Genomic DNA, 13,157 nt, shown 5'->3' with positions numbered 1-13,157 from the left:
TTTAAACTGTATTTTATTCCTGTGATGGCAAAGCTGACACCATTTATTTGAAATATCATTTTGTTGTGACTTTATTATTGTCTTTACTATAACTTTTATTTAATTTCATAATTTAATACTTTAATCTTTTAATAGTTCTCTTATTTAAACAAAAATCAATCAATCAAAATCTTTTTTATAAATAAATAACTTTTAGACCCCAAACTTTTGAACGGTATAGCAAAGTGATTATTCTGTAACATGAACGTTGTGATGTAAAGTGTGACCTCCATTGCACACCTTCTTGCCTTACTTCCTGTGTCCAGGGATTTAAGAGCTTCAGGCCGTTTCCAGAGCTTAGATCTGCTGATGACAGATAAGCCTTCAACCTCTCAGATCACACACACTGGAGGACACAGATGAGAGATGGGAATATTTTCCAATGACCCGACTGCTTTTGCCTCAAAGCACTGAGCACATCTGTTGCCTTCATTGACATTTATTGAATGGTTGGCTTGAAGCTACAGGGGTTAATTAAACTTATTTCAAAAATCTATTTTTGCTGCTTACACTCACATGATGTGCTAATATCTCACTGTCTATACCCTCTTTAGCTCTCTGTCCTGTTAGTTACTGTTTGAGCCAGAATCATTGGTCTTCCTTCCAGATGGGATGGGTGGCAGGACTGGTTTAACGTTGGCACCTGGACGGCCCGGGGAGGAGGGGAGTGTTGGGGAGACCCTCTCAGAGACCGACCGAGGAGCATCAGGGGTCAGACCAGAGTCCACGTGTCCTGCGAAATATCAAACAGATATTCCTTATTAAAATAAACTAGAATCAAACATGATCTCATGAGTAGGACTAGGTATTCAAACTAATTTCTGAATAGATAAATACAGTATCTATGTATGGACAGATTCTAAAATGTAAAAGTATTATGTATGTACAAACTAGATGCTAATATGAACACAGAGAGGAAAATGCTCATCACCTCGAAGAGAGTCCTGGTCCTGCCCCAACATAAACATATCCAAAGGCTCTATGTTGGGCCCTGACCCAGCGTCTGATCCCTGGGCCGCTGAGAGCGCCCCTGCTGAGCTCCTCATGGACAGGCCAGAACTAGCACGAGATTCCTCAGAACTGAGACAGCGTGAGGGAAAAGAAGAGAAAGAGAGAGATTAAGAAAGTTACATCAAAAATCAAACCAGTTTGCTTAGCCAGTAATCAGATTATGATCAATGATATGGACATAATAGAAACAATGTTTATATACTTGGCTTTGTGTCACAGTAAATATTTATGAAATTTCCCATTTTTAAATTGGTAAATCTGCCAGCATATTATCAACACTAAAGTTCATAATTTTTAGGTTGGAGTTTTTTATATTTTTGAAAGAAGCCTCTTATGTTCACCAAGGCTGCATTTATTTGATCAAAAATACAGTAAAACCAAACTAAATTTTAAAATAACTGCTTTCTATTTAAATATATATTATAATTGTAATATTTTAGTCTAAAGTGTCACATCCTTCAAAATCATTCTAATAATCTTTTGACAATCTAATATCAAAAGGTCAGGATTTATTCAAAACAGAAATCTTTTGTAACATGAATATCTATAATTTCACTTTTGGTTAATTTAATGAATCCTTGCTGAATAAAAGCATAATTTTTTTTATTTAAAAAAAATTCTTACTGATGCAAACTTTTGAAGGGTGGTCTAATTAATTTGACCGGAAATTTGAATTAACTAACATCCCAGCAAAGTTCTTCTTATAACACAATCATCAATTCAGCTGAAAAGAAAATCCAAATAGCAACAACAATATGGAAATGACTCATTCTCTATAGGACTCTGTTTAAAACACACATCAGTGCTGAATAAACAAATGTCTCAAGGCACTCATTAAAACAGGTTTTAATACGTTTTGATTGGCATCTAATATTTTTTTAGAGCACTAGCAATGGTCTCTTCACGGATATCCCATGATTCCACAGCCTGCATTTTCAACTGATTTCATAAAGAGCACAGTGAAATTCATAACTAGATTGCGAAGTAACAAACTCCAAATGCAAATTGCTTTTCCCCGGCGGATGAGAAACAAAAAGTCACTGTTTAACACAATTTGGACTAGCACATTAGTTTTGCCATTTTTTTCCTAGCTAATAAGCAAACAGTTGTGTACCACACAGGCCGGGCAGCTCTCTAAGTCTCCCAGGATTCCTCTTAATGAGCTAAATTACAGTGTATTTAAATATCTTGGGGACATGCATATTTCACAGGAGTAGTCTTGTATTTCCTCGCCTCTTTAGAGTCCCCGAGCTCATACACGGGAGAGGCAAATGCACCGATAGTCATAAATCTGCATTTACGTGTTCCAACGCATACATCTTCCAGATGGCCTGGGGCAAGTCAGCTACCTGAATGCTTTAACTTTGAGCTGGGGATAAAAACTTTGATATTTGAGCCTGGATGTGTGTGAAATGGAGATAGAGGTTATAAACATAAAGGGAGAGGCTACAAGATAAAACACATCCTGGGAAATGATGTATACAAGGAGAGGGCTTTGGGGAAAGGTTAATTGTTTTGCTGATCTTGGGCCAGAGGTCAGAGGTGAACATTTCAAGGTGTGTGTGACATACCTGCTGTCCTCATCGGGGTCAGGAGCGTTGAGGCCAACAGGACGTGAGGGGCCGTGCGGGGGCCGGGACTGAGAGGCTAATGATGATGGAGCTGTGGGTGCACTTCTGTGACACACACAAACAGTTTCAGTAAAGCACTATAAACACACACTCACTATCCTGTGCTGCTGCTTTTTGCTGGCATTTTATACAAAAACACAATAGCTTGTTACAAATCTAGGCCAGTTAACTGTAGCTATGTAAAACTTAAAACAGTAACTAAAAATTAATGACTAAATACAGTATTGAATGAACAAAAAACAATTTAAATTTGTACTGAAAGCTATTTCAAGTTTTGAAAGTCTCCTATGCAAACAAAATCTAAATTAATCCATAATACGGTAAAATAGAAATTGATTCCTATGACAATATCATTCCTCCAGTCTTCAGTGTCACATGAGCCTTCAGAAATCATTTTAATATGCTGATTTGAATTTTTTTTTTTTTTTTTTAATTAACGAAACTAAACAAAAGTGTTACTGCTTAATAGTTTCATCTTTGGTGAACAAAGTTCAAAAGAACACCATTTATTTGAAATATAAATACTCTGTAATATTATAAACGTCTAATGTCATTTGAGCAACTTAATGCATCCTTGCTTACTTGTCCCCACACTTTTGAAAAGTAGAGTATACAGTATTTATGCATGTTATTTATTCTTATTATTTATAAGCATATTAGTAGAAGCAGAGTGCGATGTGCTAATGCTTAATTCACTTGGTATTGTTATTTGTGTGGTGTGTAGGGTTCCAGCTTATGAAAAACATTCCAAATCAGTCACTTTTGAGGTTTGAGTTAGCATGATGGCCTATGCAGACACCAAGCCAATGTTTTGGGGTTGGAACTGTGATCTTCTATCTCATTGTCAGTCATAGTCTTTGTGTGATCAAAAGTTGCTAAACAGTCAAAGTTATGTTACCTCTGAAACAGCTCGGCGTAAGCACCAGGACTCTTCCCGCTCAGAGCTTCTCGAATCAGCTGCTGGCGCCTGTTATTGGAAGCCATTTCCTGTGGCGTTCACAGAAATATTGTGCTTGCATGAGTGTGACTGTTCATTTCATCCCTATCTGTTATTCCTGGCCATGATAGCTTCTGTGGATTACAGTATATCAAGCCAATAAGCGTGTAAGAATAACAGAATCTGTAACTCTGACTTACTGCAGGGGTCTGCTGAGGGGTCATCTGGGCCTGGATTTTGTTCTGGTAGTTTCTGCTGTAGGAGTCCATGAGGTCAGCGGCCTCTGTCGTGTTGGCTGCCAGTAACTCGCCAGTTGCGTCTGCAACAGAGTCGTCGTTATGGCACTCGGCCATCGTGAACAGATGTCAACTGCGGCTGCAGCAGTGAAATGCCATGGCCTCACACTGAGTACAACTATTTACAACTAAATTCTTCATAATCCTGTCGAAGTGCCCCAAAGGACAAAACTGACTTCATGTAAAGGCCCCATGAAATCAAATTGGGAGTTTTGTGGCCCTTAATCCAAGTGTGTTGTTTTGTAGATGCCGATAAAATTAAATGCATAGATAAATAAAGATAAAATAAACAATTGTAATACTTTTCCAGCTATGAAAAATCATCACTGAAAAGTGCATGTCAAGTGACATCATTGGCCCTTTAATGTATGGCAAAGTGGGACTGTGAAGGCTCACATGTGGAGGTGTTGTCAGGTGTGACTGAGCTGCTGTCACCTTCTCCTCCTCCATGCTCCTCAAGACCCAGGTACTCCTTCACCAGCTGTTTTAAAGTCTGGTAGGCCTCAGCACGATCATCTGATGACATTTGAAGGAGCGATTTAGTTTCCATGAAAAACTGGATTTCTTTATTATTGTAAAAGTATATTCCTATAGATAGACAGTGTAACTGGCCTTAAAGGGTTAATTAAAGTTTTTTTTACCACAAGGGATGATGTTGTCAAAGAAGCCAGGTAATTCTCTGTTGGTCTTGGAATACAAATCAATACGAGACACAGCTGTTTCCATCTGAGCACTGCTGTAGAATCCTCTTGCTTTCAGAAAGCAGATGTAATTATCAACGACGGTGGGGATCAGCAAGACATAACGGGGCTCAAAATAAGAGTTCTTCAAACTATACACTCCCTGTATTGGAGCAAAAACACAAAAATGGCCAGTGTAGTTAACGGCTGTGGCGTTTGACCCAGTTTTGTGCTTGGTCAACATGGTGGAACATGTTTTCTTGATACCATACTGTACCTCTAGTTCCATATGCACACAGCAGGCAAGACCTTCGCGAGCCACACGCTCGATAGTTTCCCGCGACAGGCCATACCAGTGTCCACCGTACTGCATCGTCTGGATAAACTGACCCTGACAGTGAGAGAATAAAACTGAAAAAGACACTGTACTGATGCCATAGAGCTCAAATTCATCTTTTGAATGGGTGAATTCATCATGGATGTTCGGCACTTACAGAATGACCTGAACTCTCAACCTTTGGGTTACAAGGGTACTTTGTTCTTCTCACACAGACAAACCTTTGACCCCTGTGTTCAACTGCACCTGGGTCTATTTAGCTGCTGCAATGGCGAAGTTGCTCCTTGTCAAGCTTTTACTCGCACAAAGCAATTCGCAAACATGTTTTTACATCTCTGGTCAAGACGGTTTTAAAACATCAGTACAAATCCCAACCATGCTCTAATCCTCTACTTTATTAACTTTAACAGGCCCAGAGAAAAGCACAGAGGAGCGTTCACGTCTGCAGAATGCCGACACACATCTGTGTCGGTGTGATATAGGTAGAAGAGGCAAGTCTGTAAAACTTGACTCTGTCTCTTTCTCTGCTCTGGAGGCATAAGGTTATAATCACACATCAAAAGGCTTCCTTCCAGCCTCTATCAATCAATAACATTGGACTTATATAGCAACACTTAAGAGCTAAACGAGATAGTGGCAGCAGAGACTAGGTGTGCACTCTCTCAGAAGCACCTGAGGGGCTTGGGGAAAAAGAGAATACAGGGCGAATTCTTTCCACTCTTCACATTTTTGGCATGTCATTGCTTTTATAGACCAATATGGCCTGGGGAAGTCTGTTTCTGCAGATGAATGGGCATAAAACTGTAACACAAAAATCTAAATATGTAGGGTTATGAGTAAAATACTGCCAAAGTGGATCGGAATATGATAAAAGTCTGGACAGAGAATTACCATTTGAATCATGTTCTGAAATTCTTCCTCAGTGACAAAGTGATAGTCAGACCCATCCTCTTCCCCATAATATGGCCCCCTGGTGGTGTGGCAGGCACTAAAACAAACAGATCAATTAAAGTAACTAGGACTGCACTATTATTGAGATATGGCTTAGTGTGATTATCATATTGCAAAGGCTGCAATTTAGGTAAATAAATATGCTAAGTTTCACTCTGAAAGCAATAGCGAAATATACAGTATTTATTTGTAGGCAAAATAAAAGCTTGATGGCTTAACATTTGCGAATGAAACGATTAAGACATATATAGTACAATAAAATTATTATTAATAAACCATTTTATAATATTTTGTCATTTTACACTATAAAGTATTTTTAAAATACATTTCTTAATTTATTCAGTACATTTAATCCTAATATTAATAATAATTATTGTGATTTTATAGTCATAATGAATGGGTCAAAAACGGTGGGAATTCAGCCTATGGAAAAAGTTTTCCTGAATCATTAAGCCCCAAAAGCATGTTTCACACGAAAAAAAAAAAAAAAAAAAAAAAAAAACAACCAGTACGTTTTTTTTAAAAGTAGTTTTATGCTCTATGCAGAAATACGCCCGTTCAGAGTTTTAAGGAAATTACTGTATTTTTTCATATTGCAATACATATGGCAGAAAAAAATAAATATTCCAATGCCATTTTTTCCCCCAATAAAGTACACATTTTGAAACAAAATGACATCACATAATAATGTTTTAGTGACATTTATAATGCACTCCAAACTGCTACTTACCCATAAGCGAAATAGTCGCTGAATTCCTGGCACAGCTTATGGGCTAGTTCCCTCTTCCCACAGGCCTGCGGGCCAGTGAGGACCAGCATGGGGTATGGAGCATCCAGACTGGGGAGAGTACTTGTGGAATAACATGTGAAAATGCATATTAGCTAATGCTGTTTATGTGAACCGTGCTACTGAACTTCCTGTGAGTTCAACCATGTAGTTTATAATGAACTGGGTGACTTTAAACAGCCTCGCTACACAGCTGCAGATTCATTTTAGTTTAGACCTGAGCGCTGTGAGTGGTTTGAAGGGCTTTTTTCTTGAGGGAAGTGGCCTTTGTGGACTAGACAGCCTCATAAAATGAAGAGGAAAGCAGATCGAAAAGTCGTACCTGTCAAAAATAACCTGAGGTTGCATGAGCTGGTATACCAAGTGGGTCATGTGATCTCTGGCTGCGATCACCTCCAGAGGAGGGTCGTACTTGTTCACAGCAGACACCTGAAAATGAAAGAGAGGAATGGGACTCACTACTCAACCCTGACATAATCATTCAAATATGTGCTTTATTTTCTGACAAACTTTCAGAGCTTTCAAGATACTTTCAAGTTCTTTTCTATTCAGTTCAGCCCTTGAACATTGAGCTCTTGACTTGCAAATGCTCTTCAAAATGTTTTCTTTTTTTGTACAAAAATAGGCTTACTCCATCTCATAACCATAAACAACACTTCACTTTTTAGAAACGAAAGTTGTAAAGCAATCATTCCTTCTACTCCAGATCACACAATCACCTTCTCCTCTGCAGTTATAGTGTGTTGATCCAGAATTGTGAGGTGCTGAAGGAGGAATATCACAGCTAGTCTATAGTCTTCCTGGTCCTGCAAGAAAGCATTTGGCATTAAGTATAAGGTGATGAAATTAGGTCCATTATTGTGGTTCTGAGATGTTTATGGTGTCCTCACCTGCACTAGGTTTCTGAGGAGATTCATTTCTCTTAACAATATCAGGCCATGCAAATGTGCGGCCTCCTTTACCTCACTGATCTGATGCACAAAGAACAACAAAGAGAATTATTTGTTGAGTAAAATATCTAGCGTGATGCCACATATACACTCTCAGAACTTCAACAACTTTCTACTGGGGCAGGACCCTCAAAGGGAGATCTGAGTACCTTATTTAACCCAGTTTAACAATTTCATAGAAGTACTTGGAGGGTATATATACACAGTACTCATTTTTTTTTCTGGGAGATTTTAGACTTTTCTTACATTTCAGACCTTTCTAACCATTTTCACTTGGCTAAATTGGTTCCTTTTGGTGTGTTATGCTCCGAGGTATAACTTTAGAGCCATTTGCATAATATAATATGACAGGAATTTGACCGCTCCTTTACCAGATTGCTCTCAAGGTTGATGTTTCCCAGGAGATGGAGGTTCTGGAGACCCGAGAGGCTCTGAATCTGGTTACAGGACAAATCTAGAACCTGCAGGTTATGTAGAGTCTGGAGATTCTCAATCTTCTGTATCACATTCCCCCTCTTAAAAAATACAGTATACAATTATCATTTCAATGAGGTAAAGAACGGTAAGTCAAAAGCTCTGCACATGATCTGCAGCGTCATTTGCCATTTCTGTCTGGCTGTGGCTGTGTGATTGACAGGGGAGCTCAGGTAATCCGAGGCTGATGGGTAAGGACTGACAGGCGAACAGCTGGTAAGATGTAGCAAGTGCATATTCAAGCAAGTCATGTTATTTTTAATTTGCTTCAGGAAATAAGCGTACTGTGGCTTTTTGATTGCTTTCATTGAGACTACGGTAATTTGTGCTACACTTGGTATATTGCGTTGGTCGATATGTAAATGAGATGTTGCGTTCGCGTTCTTTAATTTGCGGATTGTTAGTTAATCACCCGCATAAACTTCCCCTCCCATCGGCACTGTTTTGGAATTGTGCTCTCGCGCTAATTTGCCCTGTTTAACCAATATTTTTGGCAACTCTGTCAATGAAACGGGTCAGATTGACTCACAACCTAATGAAAGATTCCAGCTTCCAAAGCCTTGGCCTTATAATAACCCCATGCCTGGTGCAGAACAGCAGGGGACGGCAACCACGAGGGGCTCTGGAAGCCCCAGAACCAAAGTGTGATGGGTGTGAGCGGAACAGGCTGACAGGAGCACGCTGTTCAGGGTCTCAGAACAACGGGGGGGAGAACAGGTTTAGCATGTGGGAAAGGTTTTTTTTTTTGGAACGGGGTCCAGGCTTTCTCACGCCAGCAGCTTGGCCTCATGGGACGAGGACACCAAAGGACGCGGCGCTACTGACGATGAAGAATCTCTTTGATAAAGGACAGCATAAACATCCTTCAGCTGAGTGGCAAAGGTCTGGTGGCACGCTGGCCTGCCATATGGCGGGCTTCAACACCAGGCTTTGTTCTATTTTCTGAAATGGCTGGAGCTTAATCATGCAAACTGTCTGAAAAATCCACAGTTAGAGGAAGGTTTTGGAAAAAACAATAACTGTCAGCGGTATCAAAACAGTGCCAAAACAAGAGGCTGTAGTGTTGCCCGCATCATCACAGACAGAGAGCATGGTAACCTTTCTAAAAGTGTCGACACAACAGCATAATCTGGAAGAGGATGACAGGTGACGGGGAGATACTATGGGTGAGCAGGAAAATATGTCAACAGGTTTTGCAGGCTGCCGTTAATTAATCCAACAGAGACTCATAAACACTTTGAGGAAAGACAGGAAAGACCTCTCATTTCTGCATTCCAGGCTCAAATTAAAATCAAGCGTGATTACATTTATTTATTGCCCCATCATGAAGAGACATATTTTCCAAAACAGAAATTAACATTTCATCGTTACATATTCAATACCTGTCGTATCACTGTTAATTTCTAACCCACAAAACACACACTAATTAATCTGCAAACCTGCTCTTAACAAGTAAATATTTTATGAAATACGTTCATATTTTATATTTCTCTGCACTTGTTAATCATTGGGAATACATTAGCGGTGTTAAATGGTAAGTGTGTGTAGTACCAGGCAGAGCTTTCTGAGAGGCAGATGGTCCAGACCCCTGATGCGGGAGATGTTGTTATGGGCCAGGCTGAGGTGTGAGAGCCTTTTGCACTTTTCCAGCCCCCTGATGGCACTAAATGAATTATCTAAACAGCAAGGCACCGTCAAAGAATGTTTCAAACACTTGTTTTTAACGAATCAATAGTTTAAAGTCCAACTTAATCTGCAAAGTTACTTTTATTAGATACCCTTAGGTATTAAAATTCTGGTAATTTTCTTTTTGGTTGATGTCAGCTATCCCTATTTTTCTACCAACATGTTCCATTTAGGTATATGACAGCCTCTTTTCCCACTCCAATCGATTACCAAAATCAATGGTGCATTCCATTTGTACTCAGAAGTCTGAAATTCTTAGTGCAGACGTAAGGTCACACCCTAATTTTCACTGTTAACTATAACTTGCCTCAATAAACCCCTAATTTTATTCATAGTTAGTAATATAGTTGCTAAATTTAGGGTTTAAGTTAAGCTTTTATCAACTGGTACTTCTAACAATGGAGGCATCCATCTAATTTTTCCGACTTTTGTATGAGAATGCAGTCAACTCAGATGTGATGTCATTCCCAGCTCCGGCATCCGACTTCTGAGGTAAATATTTTTTCTTTAAGTTTCTTTAATAGCATGTTTTACTTGGAAATACAATAATGAAGTAAAATGAGTTGCGAACGATGTGCATTGCTTTTGTAATCTTCAAAAGGATACAGTCAAGAATCAGTTTGGTCAAAGAGGAATATGCCGAAAGATCCTTCATTACGGACATCTGGTTGTGTGAGAAATTTACCTCCTGCAGTGAGAAAAAGACAATATGTATGTGGAAGTAAAAACCCCAAAAAGAAAAAATGACAGGAAGGAAATATTGAATCTTTTAAACTAGAATATCCTTCATTAAATGAGTAAAATAAAAAATGTATTTTGCTGTTACAGTATGTAAAAACACATCTAGCTTAATTTACAGTAAAACATCTCTAAAACCCATTTTTCATTCACTCTTGCCTGAGATATTTGAACCTCACATGACATCACTCTGTGGTGAATTGAATCACCTTGAGATTTTTTGGCGGCTGGAATCCAAAGAAATCGGTGAGCTGGTTGTGGGAAGCATCCAGTATGATGAGGTGCGGCATGTGACTCACGCAGGATAGATCTACCAGTCACAAAACATTAGGCAGAAAGAGCAGGACAAAGATGGATGACAAGCATCCTCACAGCTGAGATTATTTATCCCGCTACCAAGCAACCATGAAGGGCACAGATGAAAAAAAAAATAATCCAGAAAACATTTTCAACAAGAGGATATTAGAGCAAATATTTACATTAGTGGAAGACAGATATGACGGGGTCTGAAACATGACGGTAAATTTCATTTCACCATATAGTTTTCTTGTAACACAAACATTAAACTGCTGTAAACCTACCTTTGATTTTATTGTAGGGAAGCTCTAGCTTTTGTAGATAGATGTAATTGCATAAAATTGAAACATTTTTCAAGTCTCGCCCCTGTGGCCAAACACAATCAGAAATTCAGTTAAGGTGCCAATAAAATGTCCTTCGCTAAAACCCTGAAACTAGAGGAGAGTATGACGCATTAGAAAAAGGATATAAACTAATTTGGAGGCCACTTCTGGCTCTCTCTCTCCAGCGAAGTAATGCAACTAAACAATATCAGCGGTTCCGGTAAAATATATTAATATTCTACCCCCGAGCTCTGTCGTGTAAGCCTGGAAAATTTTATATGGAAAATATCAATTGGTGCATATAAAAATGTAGCAGTCTCAGTGTGTGTGTGTGTGTGTGTGTGTGTGTGTGTGTGTGTGTATGAGCAAAGGTTTCTACAAGACCAGTAAAACCACTCAAATTGTGGGGACTGGCCGAAAGAAAACTCATATTTTTTATTTTACTATCCGGCATTTGAGGGGAAAAGGGGAAAAGGGGAATGATATATGTATATATATATATATATATATGTATATATGTATGTATATATATATATATATATGTGTGTGTGTGTGTATATATATATATATATATATATATATATATATATATGTGTGTGTGTGTATATATATATATATATATATATGTGTATATATATATATATATATATATATATATATATATATATATATATATATATATATATATATATATATATATCTGCAATTTTATCATCTGAATTCAGCTATTCAAAAAGTTGCTCTAATGTTATAACAAAAGTAACAATAGCATTACATCACTTGCTCACCAATGGATCATCTATAATGAAAGGGTGCCATCAGAATGAGAATCAAGACAACAGCTGATAAAAACAAATGCGTGTTTGTAATAAACCACTATTGCAATTATTATCAGCTGTTTGGACTCTCATTCTGACGGCACCCATTCACTGCAGAGGATCTGCTGGTTAGCAAGTGATGTACTGTTAAATTTCTCCAAATCTACACGTGACTGTTCACAAAAGCCCAAATGTACACATTAAATCAAGACAGACTGATCTTTCATTTGCACCTGATTTTAGACTATTTAAACTCAAAAGGAAATGTTGGTCAAAAGGATCAATGAATATTGAAAATGCATAAAGCTTTGTGTGGAGGGTTTGTTTAATGGATAGGAAACATGAAATCAATATAAAAACAATACAAGTCAATGGAAATCCCACAATAACAAATAAAACCGTGTTCGTGGATCACTCACTGGCACAGAGAGGCATAGGTAAGTGAGCTGGAGTCCGGTAGCTGACGGTCCCAGAATGGACAGGCATTTAAACACATCGTCCTCCGTTAATTCACCATCTTTCTTCATTTAATACAAAGAATAAAGTACGGAAACCACAACCATTTAAATGTTGGCAACACTGAGTGAAGTGTTTAAGAAAGTTACATAATATTATGAAGAAATTAACTGTTAACGTTACCTCCATTGTTGATTTGTGTATTGACTGTTTCATCTCTCTTCTGTTTCCAGTCTCCAGAGGGCAGAGCTTATTACTGGAGAAAGGGAGGAATCTGACATGTCCAGCTTAACGCAAACGCTAAAGATTGATTATTTGACGCTATTAATTACAAAACATTTCCCCACTAACTAGACGCTAATAAAAGAGGTCTTTCTGTGAGAAGCTATAATAATCTGTTGCACGCGCATCGGTTGCCTGGTAACCAAAGGTAAACTAAAGTTGCGCAGGCGCTGTGCACACGCGCTGGAACTCTCTATCTGACTCTAACATTGTTAAAACACGATGCTTTTGCAAAACATTGTCATAGTTGTTATGCCAATAAAGCACATTTAATTTAACTGAAACTATGATTCAGTTACAGTTAGCAGCTAAGCTAAACCAAAATGACCAAGTTCTTTTAAAACATGTTTAATTTTAATTTAATACAGATGTGTTCTCCGTGTATTGTTGACAGCACATTCAACAAGGGAAACATAATGAACAAAGTTCTATAGTTAAATACGAATAGACAGATAATCTCATCA

General features: G+C 38.3%; 1 protein-coding gene across 1 annotated transcript; it reads right to left on the bottom strand.

Annotated features, from left to right (window-relative positions):
- Positions 1-605: 605 nt before the first annotated feature.
- On the bottom strand, positions 606-12,477 carry LOC113056729 (leucine-rich repeat and guanylate kinase domain-containing protein). The gene is made up of 19 exons (XM_026223553.1): positions 12,375-12,477; positions 11,099-11,180; positions 10,727-10,827; positions 10,386-10,467; positions 9,645-9,769; positions 7,991-8,134; positions 7,560-7,640; positions 7,389-7,475; positions 6,992-7,098; positions 6,613-6,732; positions 5,823-5,919; positions 4,872-4,985; positions 4,556-4,757; positions 4,311-4,430; positions 3,819-3,937; positions 3,580-3,668; positions 2,622-2,726; positions 971-1,119; positions 606-772 (listed from the first exon to the last, which is right to left on the bottom strand). The coding sequence occupies exons 3-19, from the start codon at positions 10,805-10,807 to the stop codon at positions 606-608; spliced, it is 1,989 nt and encodes a 662-aa protein (XP_026079338.1). The 5' UTR covers positions 10,808-10,827; positions 11,099-11,180; positions 12,375-12,477.
- Between the last annotated feature and the right edge of the window lie 680 nt (positions 12,478-13,157).

Source organism: Carassius auratus, chromosome 4 (assembly GCF_003368295.1).
Source record: "Carassius auratus strain Wakin chromosome 4, ASM336829v1, whole genome shotgun sequence".
NCBI classification, from domain to species: domain Eukaryota; kingdom Metazoa; phylum Chordata; class Actinopteri; order Cypriniformes; family Cyprinidae; genus Carassius; species Carassius auratus.
The sequence above is the reverse complement of the archived record's forward strand: the minus strand, read 5'-3'. Positions and strand labels throughout refer to the sequence as shown.

Coding starts and splice junctions, on each gene's coding strand:
- LOC113056729 (XM_026223553.1), bottom strand. CDS start 10,807: ATGCCGCACCTCATCATACTGGATGCTTCCCACAACCAGCTCACCGAT. Junction 10,468..10,726: donor AGCCGCCAAAAAATCTCAAG/GTGATTCAATTC, acceptor TTCTCACTGCAG/GAGGTAAATTTCTCACACAA. Junction 7,476..7,559: donor TCCTCAGAAACCTAGTGCAG/GTGAGGACACCA, acceptor GCTTTCTTGCAG/GACCAGGAAGACTATAGACT.